This window comes from Ranitomeya imitator, chromosome 1 (genome assembly GCF_032444005.1).
Source record: "Ranitomeya imitator isolate aRanImi1 chromosome 1, aRanImi1.pri, whole genome shotgun sequence".
NCBI lineage: Eukaryota > Metazoa > Chordata > Amphibia > Anura > Dendrobatidae > Ranitomeya > Ranitomeya imitator.
The window spans coordinates 35034884-35052524 of NC_091282.1; the positions used below are offsets into that span (position 1 = coordinate 35034884).

A 17641-nucleotide genomic window follows, 5' to 3' on the forward strand; every position below is an offset into this window, starting at 1 on the left:
AATAAAATAGTTAAAACAATTTACTCCCACAACAGTTCTGGTACAAAGATAAAAAAAAAAAAAGATGCACAATCCCCTACATGGCCGCAGATCCTCAGTAGAAAGATTCTGCAGAGAGGAAAAGTTACAAAGAAATCTCACAGTCAAAAAGTTGCAAATCTGACGGCATCCTGAGGGTTAATGATTGCGCCATCTTCGTGTCCTGATTCCCGGGGTGTTATCGCCCGTGTTTCTGGTCGGGATTAGGGCAGGTATTTTTATAGGACACGGTTGTGTTACTGGAGAACATTCCGGGCCCTCGGGAGGACGCCATCTGCGTATTTTAGCTTGTGCTGTCCTAGAAATGACAGATTCTTTTTTTTTTTTTTTTTTTTTTTTTGGGGGGGGGGGGGGGGAGTTTCCGGAACCAAATGTTTATTTTTAAAAGAACAGGAAACCTATAGGGGATATATTGTATTTTTATACTTTGGACGAATGAGACTAAGAACATTCCTGGAGGCAGAGTCTTCAAGTGTCCCTGTCTTTTCATAAGAATAAGCTGTCATATATAGTGCACATAATACACCGCACATAGACATGAGGGATTACTGCTCTCCCTTCTCTATGTTGCACATACACTACTGACTGAGCGGTGTATCTGTAAATCCAGCTCTGGGGTAAAAATAAACCTCTACCAGAAAGCAGCATGAACATGGTCATGATACAGCATTTCTGGGAAGTATAGCTGTTAATGCAGCAACTTGGTGAGATAAACCACTTACTAGAAAAGCAGCAGTATGGGAGTCATTATACAGCAGTACTGAGCAGTGTAGCTGTAATCCAGCTCCAGGGTGAACTAAACCTTTACCAGAAAGCAGCATGAACATGGTCAGGATACAGCGTTTCTGAACAGGGTACTTTGAATGCAGTGACTTGGTGAGATAAACCATTTACTAGAAAGCAGCAGCATGCGAGACATTATACAGCACTACTGAGTGGTGTATCTGTAAATCCAGCTCTGTGGTAAAATAAACCTTTACCAGAAAGCAGCAAAAACATGGTCATGATACATAATTTCTGAGCAGTATAGCTGTAAATGCAGCAACTTGGTGAGATAAACCACTTACTAGAAAAGCAGCAGTATGGGAGTCATTATACAGCAGTACTGAGCGGTGTAGCTGTAAATCCAGCTCTGGGGTGAAATAAACCTTTACCAGAAAGCAGCATAAACATGGTCATGATACATAATTTCTGAGCAGTATAGCTGTGAATGCAGCAACTTGATGAGATAAACCACTTACTAGAAAAGCAGCAGTATGGGAGTCATTATACAGCAGTACTAAGTGTTGTATCTGTAAATCCAGCTCTTGGGTGAAATAAACCTTTACCAGAAAGCAGCATGAACATGGCCATGAAACAGTATTTCTGGGAAGTATAGCTGTGAATTCAGCACCTTGGTGAGATAAACCACTTACTAGAAAGCAGCAACATGAAGGTCATGATACAGCAGTTCTGAGCGGTGTATCTGTGAATGCAGCACCTTGGTGAAATAAAATACTAGAAAAGAGCAGCAGCATGGGAGCCATTACAGAAGTCCTGAGCAATGTAGCTGTGAATCCAGTATTATAAAGATGCTTAGTATAGAGCAGCAGCAGGAGTCTATGCCTGGACCTCTTTCTCACTCTGCTCCGCCTATATCCAGAGCCTTTAATAGACAGCTGTAATCTGATCTCTCAGTGAGCTCACGGTTCATCTTGTTTTGACCAAGATGGATTTTAGCTGTTTTGCAGAGTGAATTAGGAAGAGATTAGAAGTGGCTCATAAGTGGAGAGAAAAAAAAAATTACTTCACTTCATGCCAGACTACTGGCTACACCACATGGGTAAAATACATCCATGGAATCAGTTTCTGCTCGAGCGTTCCTATAGGGGGCGTACATGTAGCAGGAAACCCTCTTTTGGGTGTTTTTAAGTTATTGCCACAAGAAGTCACTGTTTCCAAGTATTATATGTAGTCATAGTAGACACTGGTAGCAGCAGTGACATCTGTAGGTGGAGTACGGTATTACATCTGAATTTACTGTTTAATCTGGCGCATATCCTTGAAACATTTTTTTTTTCTTGTCTTTAACATATTTCCATGATGTTTCTCTTTTAGCGAATCATTAATCGTCCAGTTTTGAACGAGGCTTAAAACCGGCTGCCAACATGCTGCCGGAGGCGGTCTGTACGCTGTCGGTCCCACTTTTAATTATGGCAACCGTTTTGAATGGTAAGTACTCTTCAGAAATAGAACAATAAAAAATGTCGAAAAACTCTTTATCTTTTTTAACCCTTTAAAAACCTCGAATTTTTTTTTTCACGGTATGAACGTGTAGGTTTTTGTTTTGTTCTTTAATGTTTTTGTACTTTTTTATCTTTTCAATTAACTTTATTTATCTTTTCACTACGATTGCATGGAATATGTTTTCTCGTAGAGTGAACTTTTTTTTTTTTTCTCCAAACATGAATTTTAATAAAATTTTAAAGAGTTTGTCCAGTTTACTCATTAAAGGGATTGTATAACTACACCTAACTTTTCCCTGGAAGCTTAAGTAGGCATGTAAGAAAAAAAAATAAATAAATAAAAAATAAAATTAAAAAAACGCTTCACTTGCCCTCCCCGGGTCCGTTGGAGTCTACAGCGCTGCAGTCAGTCGCTGAGCTCAGCAACTGCATTGGCAGAGGTACTGAGCTCAGTGATTGGCTGCAGTGTGGTGTACATTATGTCACCGCTGCAGCCCATCAACAGAGATCAGGACAGCTGTGGGGACATAGCGCTGGACCTGGGGAGGGCAAGTAAGCCCACTGGGAAAATGCAAGCGAGCAATCTCCAATAGTGAGACGTCCAGAATCTAAATTGTAACATCAAGAAGTGTTATTATTATTATTATTATTATTGTGGAAAATGACTTTATTTCACCATATTCCTTACAGCGCACTCGCCACCCGGAGAACCAAGTGTCAGCCACTGCCGATCCTACGAGAAGGAAACCTTTTCCTGTTGGTGGAAACCTGGGTCTAATAGTGGACTCCCCACCAACTACACCCTGCTCTACTGGACGGAAAAGTAAGACGGATCCGCAGTTACAGCTTCTATAATCCATCTATAGGGGGCAGTATTATAGTAGTTATATTCTTGTACATAGGGGCAGTATTATAGTAGTTATATTCTTGTACATAGGGGGCAGTATTATAGCAGTTATATTCTTGTACATAGGAGCAGTATTATAGTAGTTATATTCTTGTACATAGGGGGCAGTATTATAGCAGTTATATTCTTGTACATAGGAGCAGTATTATAGTAGTTATATTCTTGTACATAGGAGCAGTATTATAGTAGTTATATTTTTGTACATCGGGGCAGTATTATAGTAGTTATATTCTTGTACATAGGGAGCAGTATTATAGTAGTTATATTCTTGTACATAGGAGCAGTATTATAGTAGTTATATTCTTGTACATAGGAGCAGTATTATAGTAGCTATATTCTTGTACATAGGAGCAGTATTATAGTAGTTATATTCTTGTACATAGGGAGCAGTATTATAGTAGTTATATTCTTGTACATAGGGGACAGTATTATAGTAGTTATATTCTTGTACATAGGAGCAGTATTATAGTAGCTATATTCTTGTACATAGGAGCAGTATTATAGTAGTTATATTCTTGTACATAGGGGCAGTATTATAGTAGTTATATTCTTGTACATAGGGGCAGTATTATAGTAGTTATATTCTTGTACATAGGTAGCAGTATTATAGTAGTTATATTCTTGTACATAGGAGCAGTATTATAGTAGTTATACTCTTGTATATTGGAGCAGTATTATAGTAGTTATATTCTTGTACATAGGGGCAGTATTATAGTAGTTATATTCTTGTACATAGGGGCAGTATTATAGTAGTTATATTCTTGTACATAGGAGCAGTATTATAGTAGTTATATTCTTGTACATAGGAGCAGTATTATAGTGGTTATATTCTTGTACATAGGAGCAGTATTATAGTGGTTATATTCTTGTACATAGGGGCAGTATTATAGTAGTTATATTCTTGTACATAGGGGCAGTATTATAGTAGTTATATTCTTGTACATAGGGGCAGTATTATAGTAGTTATATTCTTGTACATAGGAGCAGTATTATAGTAGTTATATTCTTATACATAGGAGCAGTATTATAGTGGTTATATTCTTGTACATAGGGGCAGTATTATAGTAGTTATATTCTTGTACATAGGGGCAGTATTATAGTAGTTATATTCTTGTACATAGGAGCAGTATTATAGTAGTTATATTCTTGTACATAGGAGCAGTATTATAGTGGTTATATTCTTGTACATAGGGGCAGTATTATAGTAGTTATATTCTTGTACATAGGGGCAGTATTATAGTAGTTATATTCTTGTACATAGGAGCAGTATTATAGTAGTTATATTCTTGTACATAGGAGCAGTATTATAGTAGTTATATTCTTGTACATAGGAGCAGTATTATAGTAGTTATATTCTTGTACATAGGGGGGCAGTATTATAGTAGTTATATTCTTGTACATAGGGGCAGTATTATAATAGTTATATTCTTGTACATAGGAGCAGTATTATAGTAGTAATGTTCTTGTACATAGGGGCAGTATTATAGCAGTTATATTCTTGTACATAGGAGCAGTATTATAGTAATTATATTCTTGTACATAGGGGTAGTATTATAGTAGTTATATTCTTGTACATAGGGGCAGTATTATAGTAGTTATATTCTTGTACATAGGGGCAGTATTATAGTAATTATATTCCTATACATAGGAGCAGTATTATAGTAGTTATATTCTTGTACATAGGGGCAGTATTATAATAGTTATATTCTTGTACATAGGGGCAGTATTATAGTAGTTATATTCTTGTACATAGGGGGCAGTATTATAGTAGTTATATTCTTGTACATAGGAGCAGTATTATAGTAGTTATATTCTTGTACATAGGGGCAGTATTATAGTAGTTATATTCTTGTACGTAGGGGCAGTATTATAGTAGTTATATTCTTGTACATATGAGCAGTATTATAGTAGTTATATTCTTGTACATAGGGGCAGTATTATAGTAGTTATATTCTTGTACATAGGAGCAGTATTATAGTAGTTATATTCTTGTACATAGGGGGGCAGTATTATAGTAGTTATATTCTTGTACATAGGAGCAGTATTATAGTAGTTATATTCTTGTACATAGGGGGCAGTATTATAGTAGTTATATTCTTGTACATAGGGGGCAGTATTATAGTAGTTATATTCTTGTACATAGGGGCAGTATTATAGTAGTTATATTCTTGTACATAGGAGCAGTATTATAGTAGTTATATTCTTGTACATAGGAGCAGTATTATAGTAGTTATATTCTTGTACATAGGAGCAGTATTATAGTAGTTATATTCTTGTACATAGGGGGCAGTATTATAGTAGCTATATTCTTGTACATATGAGCAGTATTATAGTAGTTATATTCTTGTACATAGGAGCAGTATTATAGTAGTTATATTCTTGTACATAGGGGCAGTATTATAGTAGTTATATTCTTGTACGTAGGGGCAGTATTATAGTAGTTATATTCTTGTACATATGAGCAGTATTATAGTAGTTATATTCTTGTACATAGGGGCAGTATTATAGTAGTTATATTCTTGTACATAGGAGCAGTATTATAGTAGTTATATTCTTGTACATAGGGGGGCAGTATTATAGTAGTTATATTCTTGTACATAGGAGCAGTATTATAGTAGTTATATTCTTGTACATAGGGGGCAGTATTATAGTAGTTATATTCTTGTACATAGGGGGCAGTATTATAGTAGTTATATTCTTGTACATAGGGGCAGTATTATAGTAGTTATATTCTTGTACATAGGAGCAGTATTATAGTAGTTATATTCTTGTACATAGGAGCAGTATTATAGTAGTTATATTCTTGTACATAGGGGGCAGTATTATAGTAGCTATATTCTTGTACATATGAGCAGTATTATAGTAGTTATATTCTTGTACGTAGGGGCAGTATTATAGTAGTTATATTCTTGTACATATGAGCAGTATTATAGTAGTTATATTCTTTTACATAGGAGCAGTATTATAGTAGTTATATTCTTGTACATAGGGGCAGTATTATAGTAGTTATATTCTTGTACATAGGAGCAGTATTATAGTAGTTATATTCTTGTACATAGGAGCAGTATTATAGTAGTTATATTCTTGTACATAGGAGCAGTATTATAGTAGTTATATTCTTGTACATAGGAGCAGTATTATAGTAGTTATATTCTTGTACATAGGAGCAGTATTATAGTAGTTATATTCTTGTACATAGGAGCAGTATTATAGTAGCTATATTCTTGTACATAGGAGCAGTATTATAGTAGCTATATTCTTGTACATAGAGGCAGTATTATAGTAGTTATATTCTTGTACATAGGAGCAGTATTATAGTAGCTATATTCTTGTACATAGAGACAGTATTATAGTAGTTATATTCTTGTACATAGGGAGCAGTATTATAGTAGTTATATTCTTGTACATAGGAGCAGTATTATAGTAGTTATATTCTTGTACATAGGGGGCAGTATTATAGTAGTTATATTGTTATACATAGGAGCAGTATTATAGTAGTTATATTCTTGTACATAGGAGCAGTATTATAGTAGTTATATTCCTGTACATAGGGGGCAGTATTATAGTAGTTATAGTCTTGTACATAGGAGCAGTATTATAGTAGATATATTCTTGTACATAGGGGCAGTATTATAATAGTTATATTCTTGTACATAGAAGCAGTATTATAGTAGTTATATTCTTGTACATAGGAGCAGTATTATAGTAGTTATATTCTTGTACATAGGAGCAGTATTATAGTAGCTATATTCTTGTACATAGGAGCAGTATTATAGTAGCTATATTCTTGTACATAGAGGCAGTATTATAGTAGTTATATTCTTGTACATAGGAGCAGTATTATAGTAGCTATATTCTTGTACATAGAGGCAGTATTATAGTAGTTATATTCTTGTACATAGGGAGCAGTATTATAGTAGTTATATTCTTGTACATAGGAGCAGTATTATAGTAGTTATATTCTTGTACATAGGGAGAAGTATTATAGTAGTTATATTCTTGTACATAGGGGGCAGTATTATAGTAGTTATATTCTTGTACATAGGGGCAGTATTATAGTAGTTATATTCTTGTACATAGGGGGCATTATTATAGTAGTTATATTCTTGTACATAGGGGCAGTATTATAGTAGTTATATTCTTGTACATAGGGGGCAGTATTATAGTAGTTATATTCTTGTACGTATTATAGTAGTTATATTCTTGTACATAGGAGCAGTATTATAGTAATTATATTCTTGTACATAGGGGGCAGTATTATAGTAGCTATATTCTTGTACATATGAGCAGTATTATAGTAGTTATATTCTTGTACATAGGAGCAGTATTATAGTAGTTATATTCTTGTACATAGGGGGCAGTATTATAGTAGTTATATTCTTGTACATAGGGGCAGTATTATAGTAGTTATATTCTTGTACATAGGGGGCAGTATTATAGTAGTTATATTCTTGTACATAGGGGGCAGTATTATAGTAGTTATATTCTTGTACATAGGAGCAGTATTATAGTAGTTATATTCTTGTACATAGGGGGCAGTATTATAGTAGCTATATTCTTGTACATATGAGCAGTATTATAGTAGTTATATTCTTGTACGTAGGGGCAGTATTATAGTAGTTATATTCTTGTACATATGAGCAGTATTATAGTAGTTATATTCTTGTACGTAGGGGCAGTATTATAGTAGTTATATTCTTGTACATAGGGGCAGTATTATAGTAGTTATATTCTTGTACGTAGGAGGCAGTATTATAGTCGTTATATTCTTGTACATAGGGGGCAGTATTATAGTAGTTATATTCTTGTACATAGGGGGCAGTATTATAGTAGTTATATTCTTGTACATAGGGGCAGTATTATAGTAGTTATATTCTTGTACATAGGGGGCAGTATTATAGTAGGTATATTCTTGTACATAGGGGGCAGTATTATAGTAGTTATATTCTTGTACATAGGAGCAGTATTATAGTAGTTATATTCTTGTACATAGGGGGCAGTATTATAGTAGCTATATTCTTGTACATATGAGCAGTATTATAGTAGTTATATTCTTGTACATAGGGGCAGTATTATAGTAGTTATATTCTTGTACATAGGAGCAGTATTATAGTAGTTATATTCTTGTACGTAGGAGGCAGTATTATAGTCGTTATATTCTTGTACATAGGGGGCAGTATTATAGTAGTTATATTCTTGTACATAGGAGCAGTATTATAGTAGTTATATTCTTGTATATAGGGGCAGTATTATAGTAGTTATATTCTTGTACACAGGGAACAGTATTATAGTAGTTATATTCTTGTACATAGGGGCAGTATTATAGTAGTTATATTCTTGTACATAGGAGCAGTATTATAGTAGTTATATTCTTGTACATAGGTGCAGTATTATAGTAGTTATATTCTTGTATATAGGAGCAGTATTGTAGTTATATTTTTGTACATCGGGGCAGTATTATAGCAGAAATTTTGCTTTTGGCTTTTTTTCAGAGAATATGAATGGCAACACCAAAACTTTTTCTCCACTCATGGTTAGTGGTTGGGTGAAGCCATTTATTGTTTTCTCTTTTTAAATCGTAATGACAACCCAAAACATCCAAATGACCCTGATCAAAAGGTAACATACCCTGGTGATTTTGGCCTGATAACATGCACAGAAGTTGACACAAATGGGTGTGAATGGCTACTAAAGGTAACATCCTCACCTGTGACCTGTTTGCTTGTAATCAGTGTGTGTGCATAAAAGCAGAGTGAGTTTCTGGGATCCAGACAGACTCTTGCATCTTTCATCCAGCCACTGACATTTCTGGATTGTGAGTCATGGGGAAAGCAAAAGAATTGTCAACAGATCTACAGGAAAAGGTAGTTGAACTGTATAAAACAGGAAAGGGATACAAAAAGATATCCAAGGAATTGATAATGTCAGTCAGCAGCGTTCAAACTGTGATTAACAAATGAAAAATCAGGGGCTCTGCAAAAACAAAACCACGGTCACGTAGACCAACATAATTGTCATCAACAACTGCCAGGAAAATTGATCGGGATGCAAAGAAGAACCCACAAGTAACATCAGCTGAAATAAAGGACTCTCTGAAAACTAGCGGTGTGGCTGTTTCAAGATGCACAATAAGTAGGCACTTGTAGAAAACTGGGCTGCATGGTCGAGTCGCCAGAAGAAAGCCATTACTGCACAAATGCCACAAAGTATCTCACCTACAATACGCAAAACAGCCCAGAGACCAGCCTCAAAACTTCTGGAACAAGGTAATTTGGAGTGATGAGACCAAAATTGAACTTTTTGGCCACAACCATAAACGTTACATTTGGAGAGAGGTCAACAAGGCCTATGATGAAAGCAACACCATTCCTACTGCAAAGCACGGAGGTGGATCGCTGATATTTTGGGGATCTTTGAGCTACAAAGGCGCAGGAAACTTGGTCAAAGATGAAGGAAAGATGAATGCTGCATGTTATCAGCAAGTATTGGAGGCAAATTTGCAATCATCACCCCGGAAACTGCGCATGGGACATACTTGACATGACAACGATCCAAAACACAAGGCCAAGTCGACCTGACATTGGCTACAGCAGAACAAAGTGAAGGTTCTGGAGTGGCCATCTCAGTCTCCTGACCTCAGTATCATTGAGCCACTCTGGGGAGATCTCTAGTGCGCAGTTCATGCTAGACAGCCCAGGAATTTACAGGAACTGGAGGCTTTTTGCCAAGAAGAGTGGGCAGCTTTACCATCTGAGAAAATAAAGAACCTTATCCACAACTACCACAAAAGACTTCAAGCTGTCATTGATGTTAGAGGAGGCAATACACGGGATTAAGAAATGGGGTATGTGAACTTTTGATCAGGGCCATTTGGATGTTTTGGGTTGTCATTATGATTTAAAAAGAGAAAACACAGTAGTTTGACAATAAATGGCTTCACCCAACCACTAACCATGAGTGGAGAAAAAGTTTTGGTGTTATCATTCATATTCTCTGAAAAAAAGGCCAAGAAAGCAAAAATTCTGCCGGGGAATGTAAACGTTTGAGCACAACTGTATTTTTGTACATAGGGAGCAGTAGTATTATAGTAGTTACATTCTGTTGAAGTTTTGGTGTTTTGCTTGTGCCTCAGCTATTAACATGTAATTTTGGTTTTATATCTACTATTCAGAAATAAAACACAGGTTGAGTGTCCAGATTATCAAACTTCAGGGCCAAACTCCTGCTACTTCAGTAAAGCGCATTCCTCCATCTGGATGTATTACTTTGTTGTTGTGAACGCCTCCAATGCTCTTGGATGGAATGTGTCTAAAGTATTTGACTTTGAAATAGTTGACATAGGTAAGAGATCTATTATCTATCTATCTATCTATCTATCTCTTATCTATCTATTATCTATCTCTTAACTATCTATTATCTATCTATTATCTATCTCTTAACTATCTATTATCTATCTCTTATCTATCTCTGATCTATCTATTATCTATCTCTTATCTATCTATCTATTTAGTATCTACAGTATCTATTATCTATCTATCTATTATTTGTCTATTATCTATCCGTTATCTATCTATTATCTATCCGTTATCTATCTATCTATTATTTGTCTATTATCTATCCGTTATCTATCTATTTTCTATCCGTTATCTATCTATCTATTATCTATCCGTTATCTATCTATCTATTCTCTAGCTATCTATCTCTTATGTATCTGGCTATTATTACAGGGGCAGTTAGTTGCTACTTGTAGCATATGCTCTTTCCGGATCCTGTCTCTTTCCCTGTACAGATATTACATCTGTCCTTGAGCCGTCATCTTGTATCTATACGCCCTTAAAATAGGCCAGAGCTTAACCGCTGAGCTGCACAATCCTATATAGCGTGTGTATACTTATACTGTGGATGCTATAAATACGTCCCTGTTATATTTATCTCCATTTTTAGAATGACTTCACCAGCAGTTGTAAATCTGGAGTAGGACACTCTCGGATCTGTACATATTTGGCTTAGAGAACAATCTTTTCAGAAAATAAATGCTAGAATTGTTTCTGAAACATACACTATTTATCTGGGGGTTATGTGACTGAACAAAACAAATGATCACCGGTGATCTGCTGGATCAGCCTAAAGAAAATCTGACACTAATTCAAAAGTGGCCAGGTTTGGTCTTATTTTGTTCTCCCCGCCCCTCTGAGTATTTTGTTTTTTGTTTCTCTTAAATCGGCTTTATGGTTTTAGAGATATTGGCTTTTTTTTATTTATTGCAAATTTTTCCTGGTCTTTACCAAGGGGCGTGGCTCATATGGTAATTATGCAGAGCAGCCTAAAGACACGCCCCAGAGGATCCTGTAGGCAACTATATAAAAAGGCCATATCTCTCGTATCGCAGATTTTTTTTTTTTTTTTAACAGAATACTCAGGGGAGCAGCGGGAGTAAAATTTTGAGCAAAAACATCACTTTTGAGTGGCAGGTCAATTTTTTAAAAGGGGTCTTTCACATTTACAAAAGTGGATCTCATCCAATCAGATAGTAGTATAAAAATCAAATAGAGATATTGCCAGCACTGCTACAGTGTCTGTGTTTTGGCTGTGGGGGTTATGTCATGACTACAGTGCACGTCAACAACACCAGAGCCGCTGGGCTGTTTGTTGTCGTCATGACATGACTTCTGCAGTGAAAACGCAGACATCAACGAGGAGCTTGAGGTGGAAAAAGGAAGGGTGAGTACTATCTCTATTTGTTTTATTACTATTATCTGATTGGTCGGGGTCCACTTATCTAAAAGTATTAAATCCCTTTAATTCTAAAGGAAACACGTGTTGGCGGCCTTTTACAGATAAAATTGAAAAATTCTATAACAAATTATACAAAAATAAAAAAACATCGTAAAAAAATCTTTGTTTCTTTAATTTAGTGCAACCCTACCCCCCGAAAAACTTGTCCTTCTACTACGAGGGTAACGAGTCCAGCGTGCCCTTTCTGATGGTAAAATGGAACCCACCAGAGATGGCCGATATCAAAATGGGATGGATGACGATAGAGTATGAAGTGCGCTTTCGAGAGGAGAAGAAGCAGACTTGGGAGGTAAGGAAGGGCTCGAGGTCTTCTGAACCTGGTAATCTTGGGGGCTCGTCCCGGATGGATTTAGCTAACATCTAACAAAGGTCTTCTGAACCTGGTAATCTTGGGGGCTCCTCCTGGATGGATTTAGTTAACATCTAACAAAGGTCTTCTGAACCTGGAAATCTTGGGGGCTCGTCCCGGATGGATTTAGCCAACATCTAACAAAGGTCTTCTGAACCTGGAAATCTTGGGGGCTCGTCCCAGATGGATTTAGCTAACATCTAACAAAGGTCTTCTGAACCTGGTAATCTTGGGGGCTCGTCCCGGATGGATTTAGCTAACATCTAACAAAGGTCTTCTGAACCTGGTAATCTTGGGGGCTCCTCCTGGATGGATTTAGTTAACATCTAACAAAGGTCTTCTGAACCTGGAAATCTTGGAGGCTCGTCCCGGATGGATTTAGCTAACATCTAGCAAAGGTCTTCTGAACCTGGAAATCTTGAGGGCTCGTCCCAGATGGATTTAGCTAACATCTAACAAAGGTCTTTGAACCTGGAAATCTTGAAGGCTCGTCGCGGATGGATTTAGCTAACATCTAACAAAGGTCTCCTGAACCTGGAAATCTTGGAGGCTCGTCCCGGATGGATTTAGTTAACATCTAGCAAAGGTCTTCTGAACCTGGAAATCTTGGGGCTCATCCCAGATGGATTTAGCTAACATCTAACAAAGGTCTTCTGGACCTGGAAATCTTGGGGGCTCGTCCCGGATTGATTTAGCTAACATCTAACAAAGGTCTTCGGGACCTGGAAATCTTGGGGGCTCGTCCTGGATTGATTTAGCTAACATCTAACAAAGGTCTTCTGGACCTGGAAATCTTGGGGGCTCGTCCCGGATTGATTTAGCCATAATCTAACAGTCACTGTCTTGTCTTCTACTTCCACCGGTGGAATCAACTTTTAAAATTTTTGAATTTAGAACATTCTAGAACTGTAAATATGATCTGCTAATTATTATTCTCCCATTTTAGGAACATCGTGTCGAACAACAAACCAAGTTGAAGGTATTTAGCCTAACCCCAGGAAAAAACTACATCGTCCAAGTGCGGTGCAAAGCCGATACCGGGAAATGGAGCGAATGGGGCGAGGAGGGATATGTTGAGATCCCTGCAGGTATAACTGGACCTTATGTTACGGTATCCGACCATCAGACTGTAGAGTTTTGTGACTTAGTCCTACACAATCCGTACAAATATTGACCCATAAATGATATTATGTCTCCACCAGTCACAAAGAAACAAGATCTGACGCTCTGGGTGTCCGTTGCGGTGTTGGCCGTCATCATCTGCTTGATTATGATCTGGACAATGACATTGAAAAGATGCAAGTAAGTAGCGGCTTCCAATGTACGAACTGCCAAACACCATGAAATAAGAATCTGTGCCCACAATATCCCTAGAGGAAGATATAACGTTCCTCCCTAACCACTGACCACCAGGGAATATATCCTAACTCTAGCCTGAATCTCAGAGAAAAGTATTCCCTATGTGCACTGAACAAACCGCTGGACACCATGAAAAAAGAATCTGTGCCCACAATATCCTAGAGGAATCTTTAACTTTCCACCAGCTTCCTACCTACCAAATTGCAACCCCTGAATAGTATCTTCCTAGCCTCAGGACACCAGGGAATATAATATAATGCCCTCCCTAATTAATTAATTAATTTCCCTCTTTTAACTTATGAGGAAAAAAACCTCTATACGCCAGGGAATGGTACCTACCCCATTAAAAACAGGGAATATGAATTCCTACCCACTGGCCACCAGGAAATGTAATCTAATCCATATTTTAATTATTCAACTCAATGTATTGTGCCACAAGGAAAAATTACACTAATTAAGTGAATATAAGAATACCTAACCCCACATCCCTCACTATCCACTTAAAACCACCAAAATGGTTCCCACTAGACACCAGGGAAAATAATATTTAGAATGATATTCGATATAGGTTTATGTTAATGCCTTCTTTTTAGCAGTCGTTTTTATTTTTTATTATTTTTTTTTCGTTCTTTGCATTAGTTGGATGTCCTGTATATGTCCTCCTGTTCCTGGGCCAAAAATTATGGGATTTGATACCCAGCTACTTAAGGTAAATGTAACTTTTTTATTCTATTCTATATATGTGTTTCAGTCACTTTTTGGCATTGTCGTGGTGATAGAGCGAGGGAGTCCACTTTAGGTTTTGAGATGGTTTTGGGTCTCCCGGAGCAGGAATCCAGGCTAGCCGCAACTTCTATGATCTGAACATACTTGACTATATGGTCTACTTATGCAGGCAGGAATGACCGGTGCCCTTGGTGCACCACCTCCTTGGTGACCTAAAGGACCTTCGACACCTATGGTCCCTGTGTAGTCTAGTTCTTCTGTTCTAGTTCTTCGAATCACACCTTAATCAATTGTCTTAGCCCCATCATTCCCCTTGTGGATGTTTGCCGATCCGATTCAGCCGAGAAAAAGAGGCCAAGAATGGAAGTAACTTTTCTCATTGAATGCTAAGGGAGTCATTAGATTAGCTGTCTACTCCCTTAAACTTCTGTGAAGAGCAGAAGGTCACCAAAGCAAAATGTTGTTTTGAGAGGTTGTGTGGTAGTTTGGTGATATGAATCCCAGAAGTGTGGTATTGGCCCCACCAAACTTTTTTTCCAAGCTGCCACCACCAATCTGGTTGAACTGCCGGCAGTAATGTAGTACCACTATTTGGACTGGCTGAGGACCATGTGTCTTCAGATACATCTATGGTTTAAGAGTGATCATAATCTTCAGAAAGCTGTTGGCAAAATGCTCGTTTGGTCAACGGCTATTCCTCCCAGCCCAACTTCTCCCATGAGCATGGTCAAATCAACGTGCCCAATCCAACACCACCATAAACATTAGACAACCCTTCCAAAATAGTTAGATCAGCTGTCTACTCCCTTAAACTTCAGTGGAGAGGGTCAGAAGGCCACAAAACCAATATGTTCAAGAACGTGTGTGGTAGTTTGGTGGTATGAATCCCAGAAGTGAGATGCTGGCCCCACCAAACTTTTATCCAAGATGCCACCACCAATCTTGTCCAGCTGCCGACACTACTTAGGGTACCACTATTCGGACTGGCTGTGGACAATGAGGTTTTCAGATACATTCATGGTCTAAGAGTGGTCACAGACTTTAGAAAGCTGTTGTCCCATTGCTCCCAGCCCAACTTCTCCCATGAGAATAAGAGGATTCAGCATGTTGAAAACAAAATGCCCAGTCCAACCAACATCACCATAAACATAAGTCTCCCAGCACGTCAAATATTGGTAGACATTTATCTAATTTTGTGTATAACTATTTTAGTTGTTTGACCTTTTAAAATGTTCCTCTTCTCTTTACCAGAGTGGAAAATCTGAAGATTTGCTGGTTGCCCTTGGCTGCCAAGGATTCCCTCCAACCTCTGACTATGAAGACCTTCTGGTGGAATTTTTAGAGGTCGACGACAGCAAAGAGCACCTCATTTCCAGTCCTGAAAAAGAATCTCAGTGCCAACATATGAAAGTTTCCCCTGTGGATACAGATAATGACTCCGGTCGTGGAAGCTGCGATAGCCCCTTCGCTCCCTCTGAAGGAAATAAAGACCAAAGAGTCCCATCACAGGGTTTCGAAAGCATTCAGAACGGTGTCCATGACCATTTGACACCAAAATCTCCTTGGCCCTCAGAAAACAAACCCTTGGATACCACATTTTCAAATATTAATGATAACAAATCTTGCAGTTGGTCTGATGGCAAAGTATCCAGCAACCATTCGCCAAAATCCAATTATCACAATGTTACAGATGTCTGTAAATTGGCGCTTGGGATGATGAACGCCAACATGTCGAAATTTGCTATGCCGACGGAAGACAAGAGACAACCCATGTACTTCCGAACAATTGAGAACATCGATAATAAAAACTCGGATCAACAGAATGACCTGGGAGATTTGCATTCCAAGGGCGTTGAGGCCGACATGTTGAACTTGTTACTTAACGAGAAGATGCCCTTCATGGCTCCTCCAGCGATGGACTATGTTGAAGTCCACAAAGTGAACCAAAACAGTGCGCTTGCTTTAATACCAAAACACAAAGAAAATGTGAGAACTGACCAATACTCTATACTGGTTCCAAACCAGGAATATTCAAAGGTGGAAAGGGTAGAGGTTGATAATGCGTTAGTGTTAATGCAAACCCTCGAGCCTCAAGTAAGTGGTGGTGATGTCATGAAGGAATTCATTCAAAAGCCCCAGCAAAGCCAAGCGGAGAAGCTCATGGGCTTTATAAAACCTCTTGTAAATGAAGGTGAAATTAAGAACCTTGGAATGGGTTACATGGACCCATCGAGCTTTTTCCCCTGATCTTGTTGGAGGAGAACCAGATTCTTACACATGGTGGAGATGGCCAAGTTATGGCTTGAGTAATCTTCAGCTCACCAGGAATTTCACACAGTCACTTTATTCCTTTGAGCATCGGTGATGTCATTATTTTCTGGTATGGGCTGAGTTTTTTATGATGGGCCACCCATACCGGAGGTAGACTGGAGCTAACCATGGAGTTGTCCACTCGTTATTGGACTATCGGGTAATGTTATGGAGTAAGAGAAGTGACCCTCACGGTCGTGAGATGTACGTCTAGCTGTTACATGGTGTTTTCCTGCTTTGACCATAAGGTTAATCCTATCTTCACTAGTTCAATGCAGAACCAATTGTTTTATGACACTTTGTTTTCGTTTTCTGCCTCTTCGAATGTTGTTTTTTTACCTTTTTGTTTACTACCTTGTACTTTTGTCACTTTATGTTTTGCAATATACACACTCCACACAAAAACCAGATCAGATATACGTCATCAGTCCATGGGTGCCGACACATCTGTACTGTTCACACTGGGGTGGGGAGAATTGTATTTGCTGCCGTAGGATTGGTTGTCCTTTTTTGGGGCAGATAATACTCCAAAATCTCTCCAACGCCTAGAGTCTTGGTTTCTTTGAGCATTTTCTTGTTCTCCGCGGGGAGAGGAGAATATGCCAGATACTTCTTGCAGCAGCTTATTTTTCGAGAGAATAAAGGATCGGTCATATTGGAACTCAACATGTCCAATCCTTCCTTCTCCTGAAGAGGAGGAATCGGCACACCTCCATACACGTATAGTTGACTTGTCGGCCCATTTTATTTTTTAAACTTAGCCAAACCCTCTGATTTTTGAGGGAGCGGCCAACTATTTTATGTATACAGAGGCCTTCCATATCTGACCCGACAGTTGGCAAGGATTGGGCATATTGAATTTCGTAACCTGATCCTTTTTTTTTTTTATCAACCCAGATAGAGGAGTTGGGCGGTGGCTCATTTCCTTCC

At 37.9% G+C, this 17641-nt stretch overlaps 1 protein-coding gene across 1 annotated transcript in view; it reads left to right on the top strand.

The window, feature by feature from the left end:
- Positions 1-17119, top strand: part of PRLR (prolactin receptor) — a 31973-nt gene extending 14854 nt beyond the window's left edge. The window contains exons 2-9 of the mRNA XM_069745963.1: positions 2137-2250; positions 2955-3087; positions 10343-10512; positions 12087-12256; positions 13263-13404; positions 13519-13618; positions 14315-14384; positions 15653-17119. Coding sequence (XP_069602064.1) covers positions 2187-2250; positions 2955-3087; positions 10343-10512; positions 12087-12256; positions 13263-13404; positions 13519-13618; positions 14315-14384; positions 15653-16648 — 1845 coding nt within the window. The 5' untranslated portion in view covers positions 2137-2186 and the 3' untranslated portion in view covers positions 16649-17119. The remainder of the gene's footprint in view (positions 1-2136; positions 2251-2954; positions 3088-10342; positions 10513-12086; positions 12257-13262; positions 13405-13518; positions 13619-14314; positions 14385-15652) is intronic.
- The last annotated feature ends 522 nt before the right edge of the window (positions 17120-17641 follow it).